At 39.7% G+C, this 26,969-nt stretch overlaps 1 protein-coding gene across 1 annotated transcript in view; it reads right to left on the reverse strand.

Moving 5' to 3' along the window:
* Nucleotides 1–657: 657 nt before the first annotated feature.
* LOC139709051 (citron Rho-interacting kinase-like) overlaps nucleotides 658–26,969 on the reverse strand; it is a 41,284-nt gene continuing 14,972 nt past the window's right edge. Inside the window, exons 19-40 of the mRNA XM_071621017.1 lie at nucleotides 25,886–26,083; nucleotides 25,413–25,655; nucleotides 23,045–23,238; nucleotides 22,134–22,269; nucleotides 17,791–17,895; nucleotides 16,639–16,779; nucleotides 15,859–16,047; nucleotides 13,811–13,916; nucleotides 12,674–13,006; nucleotides 11,878–12,023; nucleotides 11,768–11,793; nucleotides 10,871–10,953; nucleotides 10,242–10,456; nucleotides 9,473–9,622; nucleotides 7,678–7,819; nucleotides 7,068–7,177; nucleotides 6,269–6,388; nucleotides 4,673–4,781; nucleotides 3,236–3,367; nucleotides 2,430–2,592; nucleotides 1,595–1,927; nucleotides 658–847 (exon numbers count right to left, since the gene is read on the reverse strand). Of these exons, the coding sequence (XP_071477118.1) occupies nucleotides 658–847; nucleotides 1,595–1,927; nucleotides 2,430–2,592; nucleotides 3,236–3,367; nucleotides 4,673–4,781; nucleotides 6,269–6,388; nucleotides 7,068–7,177; nucleotides 7,678–7,819; nucleotides 9,473–9,622; nucleotides 10,242–10,456; nucleotides 10,871–10,953; nucleotides 11,768–11,793; nucleotides 11,878–12,023; nucleotides 12,674–13,006; nucleotides 13,811–13,916; nucleotides 15,859–16,047; nucleotides 16,639–16,779; nucleotides 17,791–17,895; nucleotides 22,134–22,269; nucleotides 23,045–23,238; nucleotides 25,413–25,655; nucleotides 25,886–26,083 (3,564 nt within the window). The remainder of the gene's footprint in view (nucleotides 848–1,594; nucleotides 1,928–2,429; nucleotides 2,593–3,235; nucleotides 3,368–4,672; nucleotides 4,782–6,268; nucleotides 6,389–7,067; nucleotides 7,178–7,677; nucleotides 7,820–9,472; nucleotides 9,623–10,241; nucleotides 10,457–10,870; nucleotides 10,954–11,767; nucleotides 11,794–11,877; nucleotides 12,024–12,673; nucleotides 13,007–13,810; nucleotides 13,917–15,858; nucleotides 16,048–16,638; nucleotides 16,780–17,790; nucleotides 17,896–22,133; nucleotides 22,270–23,044; nucleotides 23,239–25,412; nucleotides 25,656–25,885; nucleotides 26,084–26,969) is intronic.

Raw genomic sequence — 26,969 nt, forward strand, 5'->3', positions numbered from 1 at the left:
TTTATACAGAGATTTAGTCCCCCTTGCTAAATGATAAAAAAATTAAATCTGCTAAAATGGAGTTTCAAGCTCATTCAGTGCAACAAATGTCTAACTACAAGTACCTTTACGTGGACCAGCAAATACCATCGGTAATGGATGCACAAATACTTCGCAAAAGTAATTGAACTTCCACTGATATAGTCCCTACTGCAATCCATTTGTTATTTAGTTCCTTCCAAAAAGACTATCGATGCATCTGCATACACTATATCTTCGTGATGTCTCATATGTACACATATCCCATTATATACAGTATATACGAGGCTACAGTATTTACAGTTTCAAACATTCTTTGTCAAACATATCCAAAATTAATTCTGAATCACCCATTGACAACAGTATTGTAATAATATCTTGATTAATAAACTTGTGATGGTGTCAAACTTTTGATTACAGACAAGCTTTTAGTCTTGTGGCTTTATGCAGCAAAAAGAGAAAAGAAAATATAAAGGAATGGTGTCTTGCAATAATATCTAGAGAAATGAATATGATATGGTGTCAAGCCTACTCCTATAGGAAAGTTTTTATTCTCCTGGCATTACACAGTTTAAAAAAAAAATGGAGGTGTGGAAACAAAGAAATTACAAACATCTACTACATATTATATGCATCTTCTCATCGCTTAATGCTGCGAGTCTTCCTCCCGGACATTGAGCCAAACTTGATGCCGCACTTCGTCCGCCTCAACTCGTCCTCTGAGGAGGAGGAGGCTGAGGGGAGGCGAGCGGATGCTCTCGCCGAGGTGCGGCTGAACTTGCCCCTCGGGGTGTTGTCGTAGGCCTCTTGCAGAGGGCGCTTCATCGAACTGCAGAAGAAAAGGTTGGAGGAGGCGGATTATCAAACACATGTCATCATGGAGGCATATATATATACATATTTCCCCCCCCCCCCCCCCAAATAGGGATTGCAGAGACTCCAACTCTCCCGTTTTCGACGGGAGATCTCCCGCCGAAAACCCATTTTTGCAAAATCTCCCATTCTCCCGCCCTGGCTCTGTATCTCCAGGTGGAAAGGATTTCTTACTTATTGCTATCGTATGTTGAAAATAAGCCTTAGATAGCACCAGAGAACATCTAGAACCCAAGGAGCTTCGTGCTTCGCACACATTAACTTAGAGTCTCCTGTTTGCTAGGGGTTTCGGGCGGGAGAATCTCCATCAGATCAGAAGGTGCTTGGGGTTGGAGTCTCTGGGATTGCCTTTACAGCAAGAGATTGGTTTAGGTAAACTTATTATGTGTAATTACATCACTATGTCTACTTACATCCCCTCCCCCATGCAATTAGAGCTGACACAAGAGACAAATCAACAAGTTTCATATTAAAGCGGAGGATAGAATGGTGCCGTAAATGGTTATAGTATAGAATCACGTTTCTCAACCTTGTTCAAATCTATAGAAGGAAAAGTGTACACATCTATATCTGTATCTAAATCTCTCTACTTATCTAAATACATAGAATTATATATATCACTAAATGACATTAAACCATAATGTGATTTTAAACTTTGACAGCAGTAAAGGAGGAATCCCCAGACAGACATCCCATTTCTCACCTCCTTGTCGACCTGCGTGGGGTCACGTTGGGAGTCCTGCACTCCTGGCTGGGGGTCCTCTTCACCGTGGTAACAGGGGGCGGTGGGGGACCCATGGCTCTCAGGTTCCGGGCCGCCGCATCCACCCCCGTGCAGCTCACGCTGTCCCCCACAGTACTGCTGCTGGTGTCCAGGGCAGAGGTGTTTTCTCGCGGGCCGGAGGCACAGTTGCCCTGGAGACACATCAGCTCCACGTTACGGTCTCCGAGGGATGCGATGTACACTGCCCCAGGCGTGATCGCCGGACCAACAAAGCGCGGATTCGCCATGTCCATGAAGGTGGGGTTTGCCGGACTGGCAAAAAAAAAAAAAATCAAATCAACATAATGAATTCCAGTACATACAATTGTTAAAAAGAGATATTTCCCAGCATTACATGATATACTGAATGCATTCTCTCTCTCTCTCTCTCTCTCTCTCTCTCTCTCTCTCTCTCTCTCTCTCTCTCTCTATATATATATATATATATTTTTTTTTTTTTTTTTTTTTTTTTTTTTTTATAGCATTCATAGACTCATCATGTTTGATAGCTGTGAACACATCAGTAATACAGTAGGAAATTTCTTACATGAAAGCTTTTGCCAGTGGTCATGTGTAACCTAGTTTGGTTGGAGATGTAACAAATGTGCTTGAAGTAAAAATGTGTCTCCCATTATTTTTCATACATTTTACACGAGTGTGGTGGGCATGAAATAGGCATCGAAAAAAGAAAAGGTGTTGGTTCCTGCTTGCCCGTTTCTAAAATTACAAAGTAAAAATCAATATTTTCTGAAACTGGTTAGGAAAACATACATACCTCTCAGTGTCCCCATTCTGCTTGATCTCACAGACCTCCACAGAGTTGAAGTGGGCCATATAGAGGTATGGCTGGCGGTAGGTGAAAGCTAGAGGGAGCCTTGACCACTTCATGTCGTCCGGCCGAGATCGTCTGCCCTTGGAGTCCACAAAAATGCCAAATTCTGAAAAAATAATAACAAATAAACAAATAAATCACAGTTACTGTTAGGTATCAGCATAGGAATTCCACAGCATATTCACATACTGTAAAGCAAGATACATAATGTACTTTCACGGCATGTAATTTTAGCGAAATGGAGACATTGGCATTCAATGCATGTACTGTAGACAGGAACTTTTGCATGTATTTTAATTTTGTGAATCTTTGCTCTTTCAGTCTTCACAAAATGAAAATGCATGTGAACATTTCTGATTTTACAGTAGCTCGATATAGAAATAGATAAGAAAACAATTCGCTTGACTACAACTATCTCAAGGTACGCTGTCACCTGAACGTTACTTCTGTTGATGCACTTTAATCTGTATAAAACAAAGCCTCCAAGTGTTTTAACCTAAGGACCGTCAAGCTAAAATCCTGCCATCATTGTTCACAAGCAAGTTGCCCCGAGACTCAAAGAGATAAACGAATGTGTAGGCTACATTTTCAGCCCCTCACACGATTCTTCCACAAAAGACCAGTCTGGCCAACAACATATTTAACATACGGGGTATGAAGTGCATCATTCTGAATCAAAATCATAACATTGAGCATTTCGGTGGCCTAGATAGATCGAGCATTCAAATGTGATAGATGGATGCTATTACCATGGAAACAGAGGAGGAACTCCTCAGGCTCGCCGTCGGGAGCAACCTGTATGGCTGTGATGGGGAAGCTGTCCAGCTGACTGGCTCCGTATACAGCGAAGGCCAGAGAGGTGTCCGTTGACTCAAGGAACTCTTTAAAACAGAACACCAAAATTCACAGATCAGTCTTACCAGTGACAACCAGAAATATTTCACTAATAGGCACATCTGATACAGACCAAACTCTACTAGAATTCACTGAAATTGTAAAATACTGCATATAGGGAACTCTGGACCAGTTAAAGATTAGTTTGAAATGAAGAGTAACATTTATGAGCCAAACAGTGAAAATTTGATCAAAACCGGACAAAAATTAGGGAAGTTATGAAATTTTGAAGTTTTGCTATGGTTGATGGTGACATTGATGTCACCATCTCACAAGTTTTTCATTGATGGTGTACAAAAAAAAAAATGAAAATTATACTTTTCAGCTGTGAAAGTGTGAAATATGTAGTCATCTCTGGCTGAATAACTTCAAAATAATGACTAAACAGATATATGAGGATGTGAAAATGGGGTAAAATTGTGTTTGAACAAAATAAAACAAAAAAGAAGAGGAAATTTAAAGATTTTGTTTACAAACTATAAGACCAGTTGTGAGGCGATGATATCATCAACTCACTTATTTGCATATTTATATTGACAGTTCAAGAATTGTTTTGTGAAGATTAAAGGGGATGGCTAGTAACTGATCAGTGGGAATCAGTGGGAATGCTGGGGGATGATTGTTCCAATCCTTGTGGGATTCATTTAAAGAGTACATTATATATATATATTGTTGTGTGAAAATTATTTGCTTCAGAATGGTCTCATATTCAAGTAATGTGCAGTTTAATGTTTCCAGGTTAGCATACCTGTACAGTGACGGGGCGATCGTTAACGGGCCGTCAACGATCGCGCCGTCACTGTACAGGCATGCTAACCTGGAATTAAACTGCACATTACTTGAATATGAGACCATTCTGAAGCAAATAATTTTCACACAACAATAGATATATAATGTACTCTTAAATGAATCCCACAAGGATAGGAACAATCATCCCCCAGCATTCCCACTGATCAGTTACTAGCCATCCCCTTTAACAGTACTCTAAGAATATATAACCTCCTTGATTTTTATTAAATTTTGATCAGATTTTCACTGTTGTGCTTATGAAGTTGACTCTTTCTTATCAGACTAGCTTTTAACTGGTCTGGAATTCCCCTTTAAAGTCTTCCTCTGAACTAAAAATCAGCCACAGGCCCTATTCCAGACATTCTAAGAGGGCTGGTAGATATGACTTGAACAGATGTGTAGGTTTCACAGGAAAGACAACTTGAACTGAGAACAAGAAACAGGACCATAGATATCACTGAGGAATCAATGTCTGAATAGCAAGACAAACGTCATCCTCTTACCGTCGATCTTGAAGTCATTCAGTTCAATCTCGTAGAACCTGTCCGTCCCGGCCAGAATGCTCTTCTCCGTGAAGAGCAGACAGCTGCAGGGTTCAGCCGTCTGGATTTCCTGGATGTTGAGAGGGATCACAGAGATTTGGTATCCATAGCAACAAGATACTTTGCAAAAGGGTCACATTATTAAATGGAAATTCCATCTTGATTTTACGTTGCTTTGTATGAAAACAAAAACATCAGACGAGTAGATCATTAAAAATTTCGCGAACAAATCAGACACACACACACAAAAAGAATTATGAACTGCAAATTTCCACCGATACACTGTGCTTATCTGATTTTTCTGTCTTCATGTAAAGCAAAATAATATCAGGATGAAATTTCTCTGTAAGATATTGTGTGAAATTTGATCTGAGCTACAGGGCATTACAAAATATATTTCTCCCCCTCGATTCCAGGAAAGTGTCTCATAATTTTTAACAGGCAAAATCCCATTCATTTTACTTGCCCAACATCCATTGCCCTGGGTAAACAGGTAACAGGGTTGAGAGCACCTTGCGTATGATTTGTTTTGCCCATGGTACAATATCATATCAGGCACGGCGATACGGTGCAATTAACTCGCCAAAAGCATATGATCTCGAAGCCTCATTTGCATAAAGTAGACAGCTTGTGTACGCAAAACCGCTGGGGAAGTGATGCAGGACAATCGCAATATCTCACCTCAGAAGCCATCAAATGATTGATTCTATACAGCAAATTGAAGAAGAAATTATTCTCTAACTCGCAATGTTAGTAATTTGGGGTTTTATTGAGGATAAACCTGTGAAAATAACGTCGAAACTTAGCTTCCAAAACAGAAAATTTGGTCTCAAAACAAGTGTTAATTTTTCACATTTTCCTTCATTGCCCAAATATGAAACTGCGGTATATGATTTGTGGTAGTATATCCATACTGAGTTCCAAATATCTTTTCTGTATCATTCGGCGCACGATTATGTCCGGAAAAAATCGAGATCACTGTCACTTTTGACCCACATAAAATCCATAGCGTAAGCAGTACGCAGTCCGATGTATCGGTTTTCGTGCTGCATGAAACAGTTGAAGCACATTGCAGGGTTCCTCTCTTGCCCACTCACCATCCTGTGGACTGAAAACCGAACCCTGTCGCATTGTGCCGAACCTGACACCGCTGATTGGCTAAGCGTGCACTGACCAGTAGAGAACGCATGTGCAGGAGGATGATCTAGTTGTGCATGTCTAGTATTTTCTCTTAAATTCGGTTGTCTTTTTGCTCTTATTTTCACCTAACTACTAATTGCGCAAACAGGAAACTTCGCAGGTAGTGAGTCTGGTGTATACAGACTAGCAATATGTTAATCAAATGCATATTCATGCAGGCGCAGACTTATGTCCAGAAAAGATCGTAATCCTTTCCCACGGTCGACTCAAACAGAAAAACAGACATATCTCAAAAAATATATCAGCATTTTCACCGAAAAATCATATGAAGGATGGAAGAAGACAAAGAAACAAGTTTCATATCACCAGTCCTTTGTTGTGAGAATTCACAGTTTTACAAATTGCCGTGGCACTCACCTTCCTGACACAGAACTTTGAGAGTCCCTCACTGTACTTGAGAATGCTGATTTTGGTTGGCATGGCAGCACACAGGTAGAAGGAACCATCAACCTTACCAGCAGCAAACAGATGACACGACTGGAAACAGAAGACAGAATAATTGTCTTTTCAGAACCCTGAATAACTGCATATCCTTCCTTTCTTTATACCTGCATATTCACATTTTGTTTCACTGAAGACGGAGCAATATTCATCAAACATATATGACATGAAATGCACATGTAAGAGTAAACTTTCAATGACAGTGTCATTCTTTGTCTTTCTTCCAAAACTTAATTCATTCTCTTTGCCACATTCATACATTCATAGTTGGTTTCCACTATTGTTTACATGATCCCAGACAATATCTAACAACAACAAAGGTGGGTTAATTACACTTTCAATGTTATAAAGGCTCAAGTTCAGAATTGCTAGAGTTTGCAAGCTGGTCGAGTTGCATGGTGATGTTCTAGAAAATACTGTGTACTCCATATATTTAGTGAGTCTAAATTTTCATGAATCGGGACTTCCCAACAAATTTGCAAGTGGTTAAATTCGAAATCATGGAGTCCTGTACTGAACGGAGAAATGTATACAAGCACGTCACATTCATATCAGGATCATGGTCAATATTTTTGTGTGTCTTTAATATTGCGAATAGCACCTGACTCGTAAAATTCGTGAAAATATTCGTGAAATATTCGCGTATACAGAACCCTTGCCAAGGTATGGATCAGTCTGGATAGATACCAGTGGTACCCAGAGTGGGATGCCTTACCTCAATACCCTGGATATCTGTGTAGTTGATGTCCACCTCTGAGACGGTGGCCTGGCTGCTCATCGTCCTCAGGTGCCGCAGGTCCACGATGCTCAGCTTACGCTCCGGACCTAAGGGGAGTCAGTGAAGACACAGATGTTAAAATGTTAGTCCTAGCTGAAACCTCCAGGGCAATTTCTTTCCATGGACTCATATATGTAGATATCTAAACCCTCTGAGGTCTGAGGCAACAAAATGCCATTGATATTTCATGCAAACAGGTTGCTGATGGCAATAAAAATGTTAATTTCATTATCAGTCTGTGTGCCTCTTAACCCTTTGAGGACGGGCTAATGTTGCTACAACACGCATCTGCCATAGACACTTGTTCGAGTATACTCGGGACTCATCCTCAATGGGTTAACAAACTAAACATATCCACCACCCCAACCCCCTTCCCAAGATATAAAAAATAGGTGAACAAACAAAACAAAATAAAAAAATTGGTCACTTTAAGAAGGGAAAAAAAGTGCTATTTAACTCTTAATGTCAATTTCCAGTCAAACAACATCGAAATGTAATAGAATATCTATTCAGTATTTCAGCAAATTGGTTTCCCTGTAAAGCTCACCTGTGATCATAACAGTCAGACTGAGCTGAGTGATGGTCTGCATCTGGAAGACGCTGCTCACCCCTCCCAGCTGGGAGAGTGGTTTCTGCCGGTCCATCAGCAGCATGGTATACAGGCCTTCCTCGGCTCCAATCAGCAGAATCTATTTCAGAAAAAGGGGTGACTGGAGTCAGTACTAGGCTATGAATAAAGTTTGATGCTAATGATTAGCAAAACAACAACAACAACAAAACAAGTGTGACTGATTTCAAAACAAGATCAAGTGTCACTAAGTACTTTACTACATATATTGTGAATTAGGTTATTGGAGATATGTGGAATAAATACTTTCTGTTTCTGTCTTAGAAAAAGAACTCATGGCACATTTAGTTAACAGTAAACCCAAGATGATATTTTACCGATACTGTCTGAAACTTGCCTTTTTATCCTTTATTTCATCCCAAGCCAGAAGTAGACAGGCAAGCAGGCGTGCAGACAGTGAGATGAGCAATCAAACAAACAAACAAACAACAGACAAACAAACAGATATGCAGGCAAACTTATTAGTATGTGTAAGGGTGAGCTGTCAAAATCATATAAAAAGATCACAAGCTTGTTAATCAAGAGATCGGTTTTGTCAAAGTTGGGAACATTTACTGTATACACCATACATTTTGCGAGTCTAAATTTTCGCGATTCGGGAATTCCCAACGATTTCGCGAGTGGTTGAATTCGCTATCGTGGAGTCATGTATTGAACAGAGAAATGTACATGCGTACGTCACATCCACATCAGGATCAGAGTCAATATTTTCGTGTGTCTTTAATTACGCGAACGACACCTGACTCGCGAAATTCGCGAAAATAAAAACCTTGCGAAATATTCGGTGTATACAGTATCTGCTTACAATCATTTGGCATCTGTACCATACTTTATAAACTTCTGTCTGACACTGAATGTAACACTTGGCCATTCTTGAAAAAATGGTGTAAAGCCATGTAAGGATGAGTTAGTACTACAGTTGTAAAATCTTTATATGAGCACACTCTAACAGAAATGAGACAATGTAATGACACAGCAATAAACCACTGCACATTCAACCAGTGAAATTCAAATCAACAGAAGAATATTTCTCATTTAGATTTTAATGTATATGTATTGAAAGGGAGAAAGCATGCATTGTGCATTATTTTGTTTTATTTCAATTGTGTTACACAAAGCCTAACTCAAACAAAGTTTAAAGATAATAAAGTGCAACATAAAGTGCATGCAGTGAAAGAAAATAAGCCTGGAAGCAAACATAATTACAACAGACTGGTTTGATGTTGTACCCTGTGATTCATTTTGAAAATTAATGGTGTTATTAGTTCTAATAGATAATCTACTGCAGTGTGCAATTTTCCTCAATTGTGTGGAAAAGCACTGTGTTAGGGAATTCTACCACTCTCATACATTTTACAGTGCATGAATGACAGAATCACATGTTGGATAAAGATAACAAGATTCAAAGAATCAAATAAAGCAGTGATGAAATCAACAGCAAAGCACCTACCATAGAGCTTAAATGCAAACTATTCCAAGTAAAGACAGAAAATCAGTATTTCAAACAAACAAAAGTGCAAGCAATATCACACAAGTATATGCATGTGTTTGAAATAATAACTGTTGTATCAAAACAAGAGTGCTGAGACTAGAATAATTGGTGATCACTTGTAAATGGGTCAATACGGATGACAAAAGTGCATAATGGAACAATATAACACTTTGTGGTTGTGTTAATAGTGCTGTTTGTTTTGGTTTTATGTTTTTTACTCACCCCATCATTAATGAGGAGGGTACAGTTGATGTCCAGTCGGTCAGTCTGGTTAAGCTTCAGCAGGGTGTTGCCGATCAGCCGCGCTCGGTCCCGCATGGAGCCGTCGGGCCCGGCATTGCGCCCTCTGATGGTGGCGACTTCCACTCCCACCTGTCCAAAGAGGGCAAGAGAGTGGTGAAACCTCAATCATTAGTCCCACACATTTGTTTTGACAACAGGTCATACAGTAACACTGCATGCTTCTACCCTTCATTCGTGGAAATCACACAGTTGTATTCAAGGCCTTTTCATGACAGTTTTCCTTCACAGTTCTTCATTTCCTTTTCTTTCAATGTTGCTGCAAAAGGAAATGTCCCCCAAACAGCTGGTAAGATATTAGCTGAAGTCAATCAATCATCCTGGGATATATCACATAATACCTCATCATGAAAAGAGTGCACAGAAATCAATCACATATGCCTATTTTTCCTCTAGAAAAGCTACAATAATTGTTTTCATATTTTCTTGCATTACAAACAAACAATCAAACAAAATTTTAATAAAGGGAGGCTGGAAGCACAAAATATAAATATATTTACATAAACTTTGGAAGAAAACAAAAAGTAGGGAAATTCAGTTGTTTGCGAGGTAGTTGCAATTATGTAAAACCTTGAATGTGGATATTCTGTTGGGTGACTTTGAGGTTTGATGTTGAATGTGAAAAATTACATGAGTATAGTCATAGGTGCAGCTCTATCATTATGACAGCTACAGCTGGATTTACACCCACCATCCACTGCTGTTTGTCCTGGAAGCTGGGGGCCATGAGGTACAGGGTCTTGGTGTCTGGCCAGCAGGTGGTGATTGGCCTGGACTCCACCCGAAAGACAAAGGGCAGATCGCTGGACGCCGTGCGGGGCAGCTCAGCCGATGACACACCGGCATGGACGGTCACCACACCATCAGTAGGACAGAGGTCGTACTCTAAGATGGGCGCACCGGAACCTAGCGGTCGACATGGACAACGGCAAATTAAACATGACGATCAGTCTTGCCAAGCACCTTCAAAACTAGTACAAGTGTATAACTTAAATGCCGAATGAGAAACTCGGATTACACATGTATCTAAGGGTCATCCTTTATCCTCACTGAGAATTACACAGAATATTGAGAATTTAAGCACTATCTGTGATCTTTGCTACAGTTGCACATATATGAGAAATTCTAAATTAATCCTATCCAGGTGCTTCTGAGCTGAAATTTGCGCAACTGTTGCGAGAGACAAAACATCAAGTGAGGAAACTAGTAGAAAACATTGGTGGCAGAGAAATTAGAGACGAAAAACATGCATACATACAGACAGACAAGGTCCTAGAGTCACTAAGTGCTAGAGGAACAAGCAATAAAATAGAGACTAACCTGAAGAATTCTCTTTGTCATACAGACAAAGCTTCGTTCCCTCCAGACACACCCATTTCTTTTCCCATCCCTGCTTGTTGCTCCTGGAAAGAAAGTAGAAAGGATTTAATCCCCATGACAGTCAGACATTATCTCATTCAGTCAGTTGATGACATGGGTTATTTCCCATCCCAACAGGAAAAAACTGGCAAACTGTTTATGACATCAAAGCAAGATGCAATGCAACAACTTGGGAATGCTTGATTGATGCAATACAAGGCAGATGACATATGAGATAATTATAATGGTCTGTTGTAAAAAGGCATTCATGCAAACCATATGGCATCTACTGAGCATATCAGCCAGTGATTATGACACAGAATGTACAACTACAGCTGGCAATCTTACAGCAGTGTGTATAGTGTACTCTATGCACCTGAGCATACGGCACCATGATTGGTCTTTCAAAAACTGATCCAAAGTCTCTGCTTTATGCACTTAGTAGTAGTGGCATAAACAGTCTATGCATGAGCAGGATTACAATTGGAATAATTAATACCTCCAGAACCTTCTAAGGGGAAGGCAATGTGAACACAAAAGGCAGTAAAATTACAGTACGATACGCTTTCTTGATGTTACGTTGAATTGACCTGCACTTATTTCTTCACAGCACATGTCAAACATTGACATGAACCCGAAAATTTCTTCATATCACACAGTGATATATGATATTTGCTTAAAATGGTATTAGCAGTTGAAAGTTTTGCTGTATAATCAACAGGACGATCACGCAACCATGTAGCCCCGGCATTTGAAAATGTTGCTCCCCAAGCTAAGTAAGAGGGGATGAAACTGCAGAGCGGTGAACCCATGTATGTGTGACAATGAAATTCAGTCTCTGAAAAAAATCCCTCTTACCTTGGCGTCTTCATCCAGCCCTGAATCTGGCAGCAGCTGAGGTTGGTGTTCCCCGACACGATGGAACCCTGGCCAAACGATGAGGAGGAGGATGAGACCGTCGACGAGGCAGTCGATGAGGCAGAGGATACGGACCTGGGCGTGGTGGCGGGCGAACCGTCCATGACCTGCTTGAAGTGGCGCATGAACTGGAAGGGCAGGCCACAGGTGTGGGGCAGGCAGTGGGCACACTTAGGGTGGCAGATGAGGTTGCACTCTGTCCGAGGCAAAGAACAAATTTTGATTGGAAGAAATTAACTCTTTAAGTACTGAGCACTTTGCTTTAACTTTACCAAGCTTTCTCTGTCATCGGAATTCAGTGATCCATCCAAACCTGGCCTAGCTGTAAAGTTAGCAAGCTCACTCAAGTGAGTGCAGCAATGTGCCTCAGATCAACAGGAAATTCATGGTGACACAATACAGATTTTAAAGGGATTATTGTAGGTATTGTTTTAAACTCAACAACAATTCAGGGGAATGATATGCAAACGAAAAATTATTTGAAGTTGTGATCATTTTTTAATTTATTTAGTCTTCTTTTTGTTTTGTTTTGATGATCATATGAAAAAAGATAGTAATATCTTTTTCTTTGTTTCTTCATCCCAACTATGTTGAGAGCTGGGAGCAAGTCAACCTAACGCGTAAGCTACAGTTCCTTTGTTGCCTCTTCTCTAAAACGTGTATTATCGGCAGACAGTAAAAAAAGATAGTATCATCAGTAAATTGTAAAACAAACTGCAATGATGTATTCTATTCTGGTTGTAGAGAGCTACCAATAGGAATACAGCTGTCTGGATATGCTTCGACAATTGAAGAAAGGAATGCATAATGGTGTCATTGCACAGTGCACTGCATGGTCTGTATTACCCTGACATTTGGCCACCTGTCGGCCAAAGTGGATGTTGTCCGCACAGGCCGCGCACTTGGTGCCCCTCATGCTCAGGCCGACGGTGAAGCGGTGCGGGATGTTGTGCTTCATGCGCTCCTTCAGCCGCTTCATTGTGCCCTTGCCCGTGTTGGTCAGTGCCTTGGTCCGCTTGTCGCCGGGTGTCGGCAGGATGAGGCTGGACGGGCTGGCCCCCCGGTTGCCGGGCGACTGGACGATGGCTGAGATGAGGTTGGCGGCCTGGGTGAAGCCCGGGGTGGAGGGCAGATCGGGGAGGGAGAGCTCGGAGCCAAAATCGGAACTGGTGGTGGTTGCTGCAGCAATAATCATAACAAAGGCAGTTTTGATAGTGTAACTTAGCCAACGGTGATAACTGTACACTGCAATAATTGATTTTTAAGTAGCCCAATTTATAAAGACTAATGCCTGACTGACTTATCAAGTCACAATTAAGGTACTTAACATTCAGTGTTGCTATCCGCCAACCTCTGTGCAGAATAGGATCTTTGTAAAATTCAGATAATTGTCCAATATCAGCTTGATTATACTAACAAAGCTTTTTGAATACACACTCATAAATCATTGCAGATTTTGTGGATGGAGTGAATGTTCAGATTTTATAGTCCTGGCAAACTATTCTATAAAATCCCACATCAAACAGTGAACAAGTATAGTATTTCACGAATCTGGATTAACTCTTTGGTTGATTTATGTCCACACTAAGGAGCAACCATGGGACCGACTGTTGTGCCTGCTAAAGAACAATGAGGATTCAGTGCCTTGTCTATTAAGGGCATTATTGTTGCTACCAGAAGACTTGAACCAGGGCTCTCAAAATTAGATAGAGTCTTATCCACTAAACCACAAAGCCTTCTCATCCTATTTCAGGTCTGCCAACATTCTCACATCCAAATCAGGGAGATTCCACAGACCAATCAGGGAGACATCTGTGTGTTACATGTATTTCAATGAGCAAAAATGATTCCCAAATCAGGGAGATTTTACTTTTCTCTTATTCAGACATGAACACATTTTGACATTTTCAGGGAGACTTCTGCAGAATCAGGGAGACTTGGCAGCTCTGCTATTTGAGATCAATCAGCTGCCACCAATCGTACCTTTTAGCTTTGCTGCCTGCAGGTCTGACCTGGCCCTGTCCAGAGCCTTCTGCAGCTCCCAGGCACGGCTCCTCTCAGCATCAAGCTTCTGCTGCAGCTCCTTGACCTAACAAGTGGACAGGAAGTCAGAGGAACAAGACATATAAAGTCAGACAGACAGACAGACAGGCAAACATACAAAGAAAACAGAGGAAGGTTAAATAAAGATTAAAGGACAAGTTCACCTTCATAGACATGTGGATTGATTGAATGCAGCAATACTAGTAGAACACATCAGTGAGAGTTTGAGGAAAATCGGACAATTCTTTCAAAAGTTATGAATTTTTGAAGTTTCTGCTCAGTCAAGGCTGGATGAGAAGACTACTATAGCTTGTGATGTCACATGTGTACAACGATATAAAGAAAGAATAAAGAAAATTCAACATATTTTCACTTTTCTCGCATAACAAAAGAACACTTGACTTCTCTCTTTCAGAAGGCAGGGGGAATAATATTACCCTTATCATATGTCAGAAATAAGTCAAAGAAATGTGCACTTTATTCAAAGAGTGAAGTTTTGTGAAATTCTCTTTTTCTTTTCTTTATATCGTTGTACGCATATTACATCATACACTGTAGTAGTCTTCTCACCCAGCAGTGACTGCGCAGATACTTTAAAAATTCATAACTTTTGAACGGATTGTCCGATTTTCCCCAAACTGTCACTGATGTGTTTTACTAATATTGTTGCATTCACTCAATCCACATGTATATGAAGGTGGACTTGTTTTTTAAAGAAATACAGATCAGTGACATAACATGTTGTTGATATACACAGATTATACACAGATCTTAGATAAATACAGATCAACAGCATAGTATGTTTGTGGAAATGCAACAGATATGATACATCCAAGAAAGGATCCAAGGTACATGTGTGTGTTTGTGTCTATGCAATCGAATTGTGTCTTCATCTACAAAGATGAGCAACGATGATGGAATGGCAAAAATTGAGAGAGAAAAAAAAAAATCAGATGGGCATGAATAGATCAAGACAAATGGTGTTAGGAGTAGAAAGACTGTGAAATTTAGATGTGGTGAAAGTCTACTAATATATAAAGCAGGGCTTGACACTAATGGTGGCCCGGTATCCCGGGGCCACCAAAAATGAAAGTCGGGCCACCAAATTTCAAAAAAGGGCAAATTTGGTGGTCCGCCTTTGGCCACCAACATTTTTTGAAAAGTATGTCAATAAATTTGTAACTTTTTGCGCCGGAAATTAGCAGTTAAATTTGTTTAAAGGATGGATGAAAATGACTAAATGAGTGCATGAGAGTGAGTGTTGCGAGTTTGTTGAGGTTTATTTATGAGTAGATATGTCCAACTTCCAATTCTTACTATGATAAAACTTAAATATTTGACTCATTAAAAAAAAAAGGACTTTCAATGTTTTTATTGTTTTTTTGTTTTTTTGGAGGGGGTGGGGCCACCAAATTTTTCTCTCGGGCCACCAAAACTCTGAAATTGAGGACAAAAAGTTAGTGTGGAGCCCTGTATAAAGGGAGATATAATGTATCAAGAGGATGTAACGATAGAAGAGACGACACGCCCACAAGTGGCAGAGGTTGGTCAGATGAGGACAAGAATGACAAAGAGGGATGTCATATGTCATCGCTGGGGAGACAAGACCTTTAATCTATAAAATGTCAAATGTTCAGGACAGCAAAAAAACAAGGCAGCCAAAGCACTGCATAGAATGGGAGAGCCTTTGACATGTCATGGTGGCTTTATTGTGGGGGAAAGACAGCTAAGATTTGGACAGGACATCACTGAACTGATTATCTGACCATTGATAAAAAAAGAGTCATTCATCCAGCGATGATATGAGAGAGAGGAACTCAAGCAAGAGGCCCTGGGAGTAGTAAATAAAAATGTGTGAGTAGTGGACAGGATGAGGGAGCGGGAAAGAATGGAATGGAGAAAAGAATGTAAGATGAATAGACTACTATTCCATAGTAGTCCCCTAAACTTGAGTATTTTCCCGATTGGACTCACTGCCATAATCTTACCTGCATGGGGTAGGTGATGCCAGTAATGCCTGTGCTCGCGATGCCGTATGCGGACTGCTGAGTCCGGCCGAAGAGACGACCCTTCTTCTTTTTGGGCGGGGCATCCACCTTGGCTTGAAGGAAGTCAATGAGTTTGGTCTGCTGGGCCACGGTGCCTTCAAACTTCACCTTCTCATGATGATGTTGGATCTGTCAGGCAAGAAGACGAACATTCCTGAATCCATTGTGGCTTGCAGATCTTTTTTTTCCCCTCCTTTTTTTTTTGTCATGTAAATTGAGTTGCATTTTCTTTGATTGTTGTATATATCTTGAAGCAACAATGTACTTCATGACCGACAGGAGATCATATGGATTAACTTTTATCGTCGAAGAAAGCTAAGATCAAAATTTCGAATTGACATCAAACTATGCATGCATAAAGGGATGTTAGAATTGACATTAAAGTATATGCATGAATGAACAGTGAGACATGATAAATGGAATTCCTTCAGTGTGTCTGTGGTGTCTTTCTAAATGGAAGCTTTGAACACTGGACTTTCACTTTATCATATGGATATTCCCTGCAAAACTATAAAGCCGATGCTTCCGATCAATGAGAAATGACTACAATATTCAACTTGACGATCCTGCTATACTAGCACCCTCAAGGGGCATCGAGAGCATAAAATATCATACAGTCGCACCCCCTGATCAACCTGAACTGACTCTTAACTTGATAATCCTGCTCACTCAGCCTTCACACAGTAAACTGAAGAGAGTAAAATGATCACTCAGTCCCACCTCTTGATTCTCGAGTTGGTTCTCCACCTCCTCCTTCTCCTCCTTGATCCTCTCCCCTTTGGAGACAGCCTCCTCCAGGCACTGGGTCAGCTGGAAGTTGATGCCCTTGCTCTCCTTCAGCTTCTCATCCATCTCCTCCATCTGGGGGTAAGAATTGGATACAAGTATGTTACTGCATACGCCGAATATTTTGCAACGTTTTTATTTTCGCAAATTTCGTGAGTCGGGTGCTATTCGCGAATTTAAACACAAAAATATTGACTCTGTGATCCCGATATGAATGTAACATATACGTATACATTTCTCCGTTTAGTACTAAACTCCAAAATCGTGAATTTCACCACTCGTGAAATTGTTGAGAAGTCCTGATTCGTAAAAGTTTAGACTCACCAAATAGACGGTGTATACATTATTACCTGGCTGTTATTAAAAGACCTTTTTAACCTGCAATGCCCCAATCGCTGTTTCAGCTTAATTGATATCCAACTTCAGTGGCAACATTGGCCCGCATTTATTATTGTTTGCAACAGGCAGAAAGAATCATGAAAATACCAGGACCCTAATGACACTATAAGGATCTTTGTAAGACTTTATGTTGGCTTGCTTTGGGGTCAGATAACAGGATGCACTCTTTGAACAGACCAAATGAAAACATTCACTGTTAGTTCAAAGAGATGGTACAACAAAAACTCACACACACATAGAAATGCACAAATACACAAGTATGTACTGCACATTTGGTCAATGGTTTGTATACGGAATTTTTAAAAATTCTGGCATGTATATAGTTGTAATTTCTTGAAGAAATATACGCTGGACCTTTGAAATTTATATGTCTGCACACTAAGGTACTGCTGTATGCACCATTTCTGCTACAAAGGTCACACATGCTTTCCAAACAGCTGAACAAACTGATGTTCAAACGGGGTCAAATCTTCTATGTGCAGAATGCCACTCTTCACTAATTATTTATACAGATGACATTTTGCTCCATAGCAACAGTGACTCATCTTTTTTCATTGCTGTTTTTGTTTTAGTACAGTGCAGTGCACTAGGTGGTGTATCAACACAGTCCAACACTGTCAGACCATTGAACATCAATTTCTTTTCCCCTCGACGTAAACATTTTATTGATCAATGTACTTAGTTTACCTCTTTCTCCAGTTTGATGTTATCCTCCTGCTCGTCAGAATATTTCTGTTTGAGTTCCTTGGCGGCCACATCAAGCAGAGCCCGCTGCTTCTCTACCTCACTCAGCTGCCGGGGGAAGAATGAAGCACAAGGTGTGATAGATGGAAAGACATGATCAGAAAAGTTATGACCACATTACAGCTCAACTGTGCTCATGCTATCACTGTGTACTGCTATATCTTTTAAGGCCCAAAGAAATAAGCAAATAATAAACCATATATTTAAATTAGTATAGACATTAGGCAACTCACACATGACGGATGGGAGATGAAGAGCCTAGAACTCAGTCATATATTTGTGAAAAGGACAGACCTGGCCACTTGACACAATTAGTCTTTTTGGTGACAATATACACAATGCAAGTGGCACAAATTTCTATGCGTACCTTTCCGAGGGCAATTAAGTTTAGGGTTAGGTTTAAGGTTATAGAGTTTGGGTAAGGGTTAGGTTTAGGTTTAGATTCAGGATTCAGGGTTATGGTCAGGGAAAGGGTCTGGGGTAATTGCCCATAGGGAAATTGCCCTAAACATATTTCTATGATGGCAAAATCACTATACCAAATCACAGCAAACCACTGTTCTAGATAAAATTGTAACGGACTCAGTCTGTTCCAGGACTTGAAAATAAATGGACAGATGGATAGGGGCAATTCCGTATGGGAAGGGCAAAAACAGCAAAATTCAAAGTTAAGTAAATGCCCAGAAATTTAAGTTTCCCGTACAGACGGATTGTTGTATTTACGGAAACAAAAAACCCTTTTCCAATAACTTTCCTCGTTTTTGTTGTACACACTTTTAAAGTTGGGAGACTATTTATTGTATTCATCTAAAATTTTGCAATATTAAATGAAAATTCAAAATGAAACAACTTAAATATCTCTCTGCTTTAACCATACTTCCACATCTTTCTTCCTGTGCTTCAACAATCACATTCAATGAAGCATTCAGTCGCTCTCATTATGATATTTTTTTGAGAAACTTTCAAAATCTACTGACAAATTAATGTAATTCCGTTACCATAAAAATGAAAAAAGTTTTCTCCTGAACAAACTAATCACTGTTTTTTTCTCCCCTTGTAAATTTTTTCTCTACATGTGACTCCCTGAAAACTCACAAAACATTTTGTGAAATATCTCCTTCAGTTCTTCTGTAATTGTGGTAACGGAATTACATGGTAACGGAATTACACGCACATCTAATACGGAAGAGAATGACATAACCTACTTTCGTGCCAATATGTACGTGAACTGTTCATGAAATAGCTTCAGGGCATTATCATTGAGCTTAACAGTGTTAGTGATTGGCAGTAAAGGAGTGAAAGTTGAAATATATGTACATGTATGGTATGATACACTGACATGACTCAGCATAGCTGGATGCCTCTGACAGTGAGTCCTGACATCAGGGTACACGCTTGACAAGACTTCTGTGCTGAAAGTCTCCTCCCTTCTGTCACCTTTTCTCATATGAACTACATGGAGACTGTGCTAATTGATAACTTTGTAAGGTTTGCTACAGATACCCATTCTCAAATATTAAAAATCATACTGAATTCTGAGATATCAATGTATATTGTCTTGCTAAAAAGTCTCATGGTTTCATACAGTAAGTATAGTGATGAGGGACTATTGAATGGGTGTGATGCAGCATAAATTGAACAAAGGATAGAAAGAAGAGGAAGGACATAAAATTTCTTTATAATGAAAAGAGAGCACTGCTAGTGCTACTGACAGGGAGAAATGAACAGGATAATTTTGTGAGGAAAGATCAAGAATTTAAGAGAAGGATCATACACATTGTGATAGGACCAATTAGAAGTCATTATTTGACATGGATGCCCACTAAATGTGACACCTTTGATCTTTTTGTATGCTAAAGGCTTTATCATCACCAAGTCGATAGTCTGACCTTTTATTGAACATGTCCTGTTTTCATCCTCAAGTCCTTTATCTTTAATGGGAAGTGCATGACTATGACCTTCTTTCATCTGTTTCTTAGATCTTTCCTCCACAGAGACTATGTATTTTTATTTTCATGCCCATTTGATACAGAGCATCTGCTACCCTTTGAAATTTGTTCTTTAATCCTTTCTTTTTAAAAGGAATAAAGACAAAAACACCATTTATGATGAACATTTACCCAGTCAGTAATTGTGATACAGCTCTAAAATATAACATTTAGGCCTAAACTTTCCCATCCTAATAAGATTTTAAATATTAAAGTCAATGGGCTTCTGCTTCTACCTTTACTCTTCATGTTACCATTTGCTGTACAATCCAGTTTCCTTTCATACAAGTGCCATTACAGTGTATTTTATCATTTGCTGTCAGGCAGTTGTACAACTTACTGCAAAAGAGAAGATGCACACTTCTTGTGATTAAATGGCAACACTCAGGATGAGAAAATAGACAAAGTCAAAGAAGAAAGACAGAGACAGGAAACTTGTAGGAAATTCATAGGCCAAGTCATGATTACAGTCGATGATCAAATCACTGTGGTGTTTCTGAAGACATCATTTGGAAATTTTTGTGTGGTCAGAAGTAAATACTAACATTATTCACAGGTTGATTAATCTGACTCTAACTCAGTGAGCTGCAGATGGATAAAAGAGGCCCTCTTACCTTTCTATATATTAACAGAATTTGGTGGACACACTATAATGGTTCAAAAAGTTGTAGTTTGTTAAAGTTATTTTGCTGTATTCTATTTCATTTTAGTTTAGTTCATTTTAAGTAGGACTTACACTGTAAAAGTATTATCAAATTATGCACTACATTATATACCAGGGGGCAACTTCAGCTATTAGTAAAATGTCACAAGTTTTTAGTGATTAATATAAGCCACAACATATAAATAATAATGATTGAGCACTGGTGCAGTACCATAATCATATAAGAAAATTTTCTTTTCAATTTATGATTGAATTGTAATTTGTTATATTTGTCATTGAGCCATAATTGCATCTTTTCACTTAGCAAATTAAAAGTTTCAAGCATCCTTTGTATTAAACATTGTGTTCAATGACGGGGCTGCACACTGTGATCTTGCACTGTAAATTGGCACTTTATGATTTAGATTTAAATTCAGTGTCAATCCGGACAGTTTTTTTATTATTTTCTTGTGCATGTGCACATAATGTTTATGTCAATACTTGTAAGAAATTAACACATATTATCAATTATTGGCATATTTAGGAAGAAGAAAATAGAGAAATCTGTCTTGCATGATATCAACAAAAGAAATACAAGAAAATTTGAGTACTGTTGACTGGATTTATAGAATTGTACTTGTGTAGGGCTATTCTAGCGTAATTCCGTTACCATTTGTCTTAGATGTCATTTACCTGCAGTGTGAAATTCTTAACTTGAAAGTAGACAAATTTTGATGGATGTGGTCCTTACAAGTTACGAGATCTTGATTGACATAGTTACAACTTCAAATCACAGTTGTTAGCATGAAAATTTTATATTTTTTGACAATAAAAACTAATTTGTCACCTATGCACTTGTAGCAGTTCAAGGTCAAAGGCTAGAGAGTACTTATTTAGTGGTTATATTATAGCTAAAGGCATAAACAATCTTTATCAAGACATTTCAGAATACATGAGTACCAAGAATGTGTATTTTTTCCAGTGTATTTCAGAAGGCGTAATTCCGTTACCATTTGTGTAATTCCGTTACCACTGACTTTCCAGGGAAAAAGCCTGCTGCTGTGAAAATGTGATGAAATATTTGAAAAACAATACAACTAAATTGAAGTTGACACAATCAAAGATGACATCAAACAACAACCTATAGTGTATGTGTTATAGATTTCAGAGAAACAACTCCCAAAGTCAGAGTTGAAGTTGTGACTCAATTCTCTGGTAATTCCGTTACCATCGGACATAGACCTCCTTTGTAACCAACCAAGTGAGAACATTTAACAAATTTGTATTTGGGGTGACAGTGTGAGTACCTCTGCATCTTTTAAATGTATCATGAGAAGGCAAAGTAACCAATCCAGTATACAGGGTGAAAGAATATGAGCCAAAATTCTCTGATTTGTAATTCCGTTACCGCGGAATTGCCCACAGGTAAATGGTAGACAGACAGATATATAGGACAGTAAAGATGAATAGATAGGTAGATAGACAGTAAAACAGAATGATAGAGATAGGTAATCAGATATATAGAAAGATAGATAGATTGATAGAATGAGATATAGATAGATGAATAGGAAGATAGATGGATAGGTGGTAAAGACAAAAAGACAGACATATACAAAGACATTGATTGCTATTCAAGGAAAAGACAGATATCTTACATTCTCTTCCAGCTGGTTGATGCGTTCCCTCTGCTCATTGAACTGTTTATGCCAGGAGTCCAGCTCATCACTGTGAGTCTTTTCCTTCTCATCCAGTGTCTCCGTCAACTCCCTCAACTTCTCCTCAGTCCTAGCCCTGTGCAGACAGGAAAATCAAGATCTTCATCTTAGCGCTTCCACAGAGTAAACTTTCAGCATTAATAGGTCTCCCACACATGGAGCTTTCATTACTTCTCACCCTAGGTTCACACACAAGGTGTAGCTTTATGCTTTCATACTGAGCAGGTTTTCTTAAAAAGCAGTACATTGATAGCAAGCAGCTAGATTGACTGTATTTTGTAAGCCCATAGTTGAGGAGGGAATGGAATGCTGTATCCTGTGTAGGTTCCAATAATTTCATGAAAACTGCTACAACAGTGTAATTTGCTGTCCAATACTAAACAAGAGCCCTTCCCATATTACTTTAGCTGATTCAAAATCGAACTACATATTTGACACTTTGACAGTAATCATTTGCTTTGTATGAGAGTATATATGCACTAATCCAGAAATAGAATTCTCAAGAATTTGAAGTTCCCATGCTGATATCGAGTATGACTGTGCCTCAATATACACTTCATTGCATTAATTCATATTTGGTAGAATGAAAAGGTATAGCTTGACAAAACATTTACAAAATGCATAAACCATCTTTTATCATTAGATAAGAACCAGAAGAGTTACCAATGCTGTACAAGTCCAAGAAAGTAGCTACATCTGCTTCTCAACAGATGCTGTGACACAAAATGACAACTTTAAAAAAATCAACTGAAACATTCTTGGGAGGAGGTCAGTCTACTATGCTAAAAATCAAGGCCCCATTATCTCACACCCTAACCATCCCCATAGCACAAGTGTTGAGTTTCACTTACACGGCTTGCTGAGCCTCTTCCAGGGACTTGGTGATCCCCTGGAGAGCGACGTCTTTCTGCTGCAACTCCTCCCGGGCAGAGTCCCTTGCCTGGCGACACTCCTCCAGCCTGGCCTCCAGCCGGTCAGTGATGGTGTCCAGGTCCTCCACTTGCTGCTCCAGCATCGTGCAGGTGGTCTTCAGCATGTTGATGTTCTGTGTGATGACGGATCAAAGACATTTAGAGTAAACGGATGATTGCAAGCAGGGGGGGGGGGGGGGTCATGATAAAAAGCTAATGTAAATAATACTGTAAAACAAGAAATATTCGCAGCATTACATTTTTGTGAATTGGAGCCAACAGCCTTTTTCGCAGCATGAAAGTTCCGCTAATTGCCACTGGCATCCAATGCATTATAGTGTAGCCAAAAAATTTCATTTACCTTTTATAATCCCAAATCTTGGCTCTTGCAAAATTCTGAAAATGAAAATGTATGCAAATTTTTGGAGGTTTTACAGTACTCTGAGACACTGTTCTCAGTGGAAAAGCAGAAGTGTTGGAAGACATGGGATATAGGAGGATGAGAAAATCATGTCCCTTTACTCCTAGGCTTGTAGTATATAAAATTGTTTTGATATCTCTTATCAATGCTCTCAAAAAACTTGAAGCCAAAAGAAGATCAAATGTTTAAAAACCTGTCTGAAATTCGCTTTCACTGCAGATACTTAGTAGATTTAATATCAACTCTTCAAAATATTTTTGCTAATAAATTCTAATCCACAGTCACCCGTATACAGCATTACCTCAGAATGCTGCCACAGACCAAACACTGGAAGTCAGTGTCTATCAATGCACATGTGACATTGTTTAGTGATGTTTAACTCTGCAAATGATACAAAACAACTAAAAATAGATGCTGGTATTCCAAGAATTGGGCTACAATCCTTCTCTCTGTTCAGAGACTGCTAACTATCACAGTTCTATAGCAAGGACATTGACATTTGACTGCATAACATACAGTATACAGACACTCAAACAAGAACACTGAAATACTGTATAAGCGGTTATTTTCGCGAGGGTTTTATTTTCGCGAATTTTGCGAGTTTCGGGCTGATCGCGAAATTAAAAACACACGAAAATATTATCCCGTCATACCTCACGTACAAATCGATGACAAAATGCATCCAACGCTGGCCAGACCAACGCGGCTGTTACACGGGCCAGTACGTACACACACTCCTACTAGTACGTACGCTATGGCCGTGGGGCTGCGGACTGTAGCATTTAGGATCACGACAGGGTAGAATCGCGGACAAATATCAACTTGATATAAAAAAATATTTTCAATTTGAAGACTTACCAGTAAAGTTAAAGTATTGACAACAGGGTTCATGCAACGTTTGGTTCTGCCAATAGTCCCTTTCTGTTCGAATTGATGACTTAATATGACTCGGTCGAGAGGAACCTCGGAGAGCTTGAGAGCCACGTTGAATTGACGGCCAGCGCATGTGCACGCATCACATGCGCACAAATTTACAGATTTCTGTGTGAGTATGCGCTGGCCGTCAATTCAGTGTAGCTCTCCCAGGTTCCTCTGGACCGAGTCACATTAAGTCATCAATTCGAACAGAAAGAGACTATTGGCAGGACCAAACGTTGCACGAACCCTGTTTTCAATACTTCTTTTTACAAGTAAGTCTTCAAATTGAAAAATTTTTCGATTTCAAGTTGATATTTGTCCGCGATATTCCCCTGTCATGATCCTGAATGCTACAGTCCGCGGCCCCACTATACGCTATGCGTACGGGGCTGCTGGTCGCAGTTACGTGCTACGTTTGCCTACGCGAACGAACATCGGCTGGATGTGGTTGGGTGATGCCAAGGGATGCATGTTAACCTTTCGCTAGCGCTAGTGCAGCTCTGAAAATTTGTCATCTACATTTTGTTGCAACATTTGGTAGGTACTTGTGAATGTGTGAGAGTCTCACTGCAAGTTCCCATAATTGTTTCATTTTATAAATCTTCTACTGTGTCTTTTCTATTGTCATGTTTGGGAAGTCACAATGCAAATGGAAAAACGTTACGAGTACGTTGGCAAGTGTTTGAACGTGTTTCTCGGGCTTGGCAGTAGATCCTACTACTAACGTTACTAGTATCAATCGAGAATTTAACAACACGCGAAAATGCCACTGTATGATACCGCGATTCGCGAAAATATCTGTACGCAAATATATTTGCGTATACAGTAACACTACTAGTCAACTCAGACTCACTAAAGTGGTACACATTAGATCGATGCCCCAAACTCTTAAAACGACACTCATCAAACTTATTTCACAAGTTTGACACCTGCTGATAACCTTGCACTGCCAATAAAACAGTCCCTCACCAGTTCGTTCTGGCCAAGCTTGTTCTGGCTGTCGGACAGGGTGGCCTCCATCTGCTGGCTCTGACTAACCAGCTTGCCCTTCTCCATGGCGAACGCCTCACACCGCCCCACCAGCTCCTGCTTCTCCTGCAGCAGGCCGGAGCACTGGTCCGCCTTCTCTCTCAGCTGGGTCTCCAGGGTGGTGACGGTGGCCGACCGCTCCCGCAGGACCCTCAGCTCCTGGTCCAGCAGCTTCTTCTCGCCCTTTATAGAGTGGGAGTGGATCAATGCAGAAGGGGCTCATGTTTAACTCAGATTGGAAAAATGTTGATAGCATTCAACAAGACTCGACAGACATTAGTGAATTCCTACGTCCATCCATTTAGTCATTTATTTCTTTGTCTGTTATTTGCTTGTTTTGAAGCATAAGGGCTGCTCTGAATTCCAAATGAGGCTTGACAAAAATCAAAACCAGGAAAGAATAATGAACTTACTTCCAAATTGTCTATCTTCGTTGCAGCACTCTCAACTTCATCTTGGAGTTTAGTCTGCAGCGTCCTGACTTGTTGCTTCAGTTCACTCTCACTGGCCTCCACCTGCTGTCGGCTGACCTCCAACCTCTCACTCTTGACCTGGGCTTGTCTCAGTTTGTCCCTCAGCACATAGATCTCCTCTTCGTACTTGTCTGCTGCCTGGACATTGTTTGAGTGGAGACCAATCAGGAAGATTTGCAATTGGTACCCATGATGTGTATGTGTGCGTGTGTACTGATATGGTGAAAGCTATGTCTTGAGTTGTGTCGCTGATAAAATGGTGGCGATTCATATCTAAGTAGGTATTTCATGGCATGACATTCGGAGCAAATCTGTCCATGTGTCCCTTCTTTTGCGGCATGCCTTTATTGCATTCTTGTGATCAGCATTTGATACATTACTGTTAGGCTTAGATCATTCCGACACAGCGTTCTTTTCTGACCTATGTGTCAATGTGTTGATAAGCCAATGAACGTCTATTTGACTGAAGTTGCGTCACATCAGAATCTCGGTCAAACATCAAATCAACCACCAAAGATAAAAACAGTTGCACTGAATGACAGTTCACTGTGTATATGACATTCCTAAAACTCATGGGTGTAACGATTGGATGAAGACAGGAAAAGGATGTTGAAAGAATTTAGGAGAGGATGAAGAATACAGTAATAACAAAAAGGATGAAGATGATGGAGTTTATTACACAATAATGATGGCTAGCAAACTGTAAAAGTGTAAATTTTCGCGGTGTTGACATTTCCGCGCATTTCGCGCAACCAGAAATTAGCGCGAAAATAAAAGCATGCAAATATTTTTGCTTGCCACATGTTCCAGTAGTTGATATCTTGATTCCGAGGAATTAAAAACATGCGTAACTCATCTTACCGGCCGAGCGTGAAAAAAGTTTTGGCGTGAAAATATCCACTTTTACAGTAAGTTAATGTGAAAAAAAAAAAAAAAATACACAAATTCTAAATTTGTATACAACTCATGACAGCAATAAAACAATCACAGGGTGGAATAATAGTGATAGCAGTGGACTGGAGAA

Source organism: Diadema antillarum, unplaced genomic scaffold, assembly GCF_040938485.1.
Source record: "Diadema antillarum isolate AM-2024a unplaced genomic scaffold, OU_Dant_1.0 seq00001401_RagTag, whole genome shotgun sequence".
NCBI lineage: Eukaryota > Metazoa > Echinodermata > Echinoidea > Diadematoida > Diadematidae > Diadema > Diadema antillarum.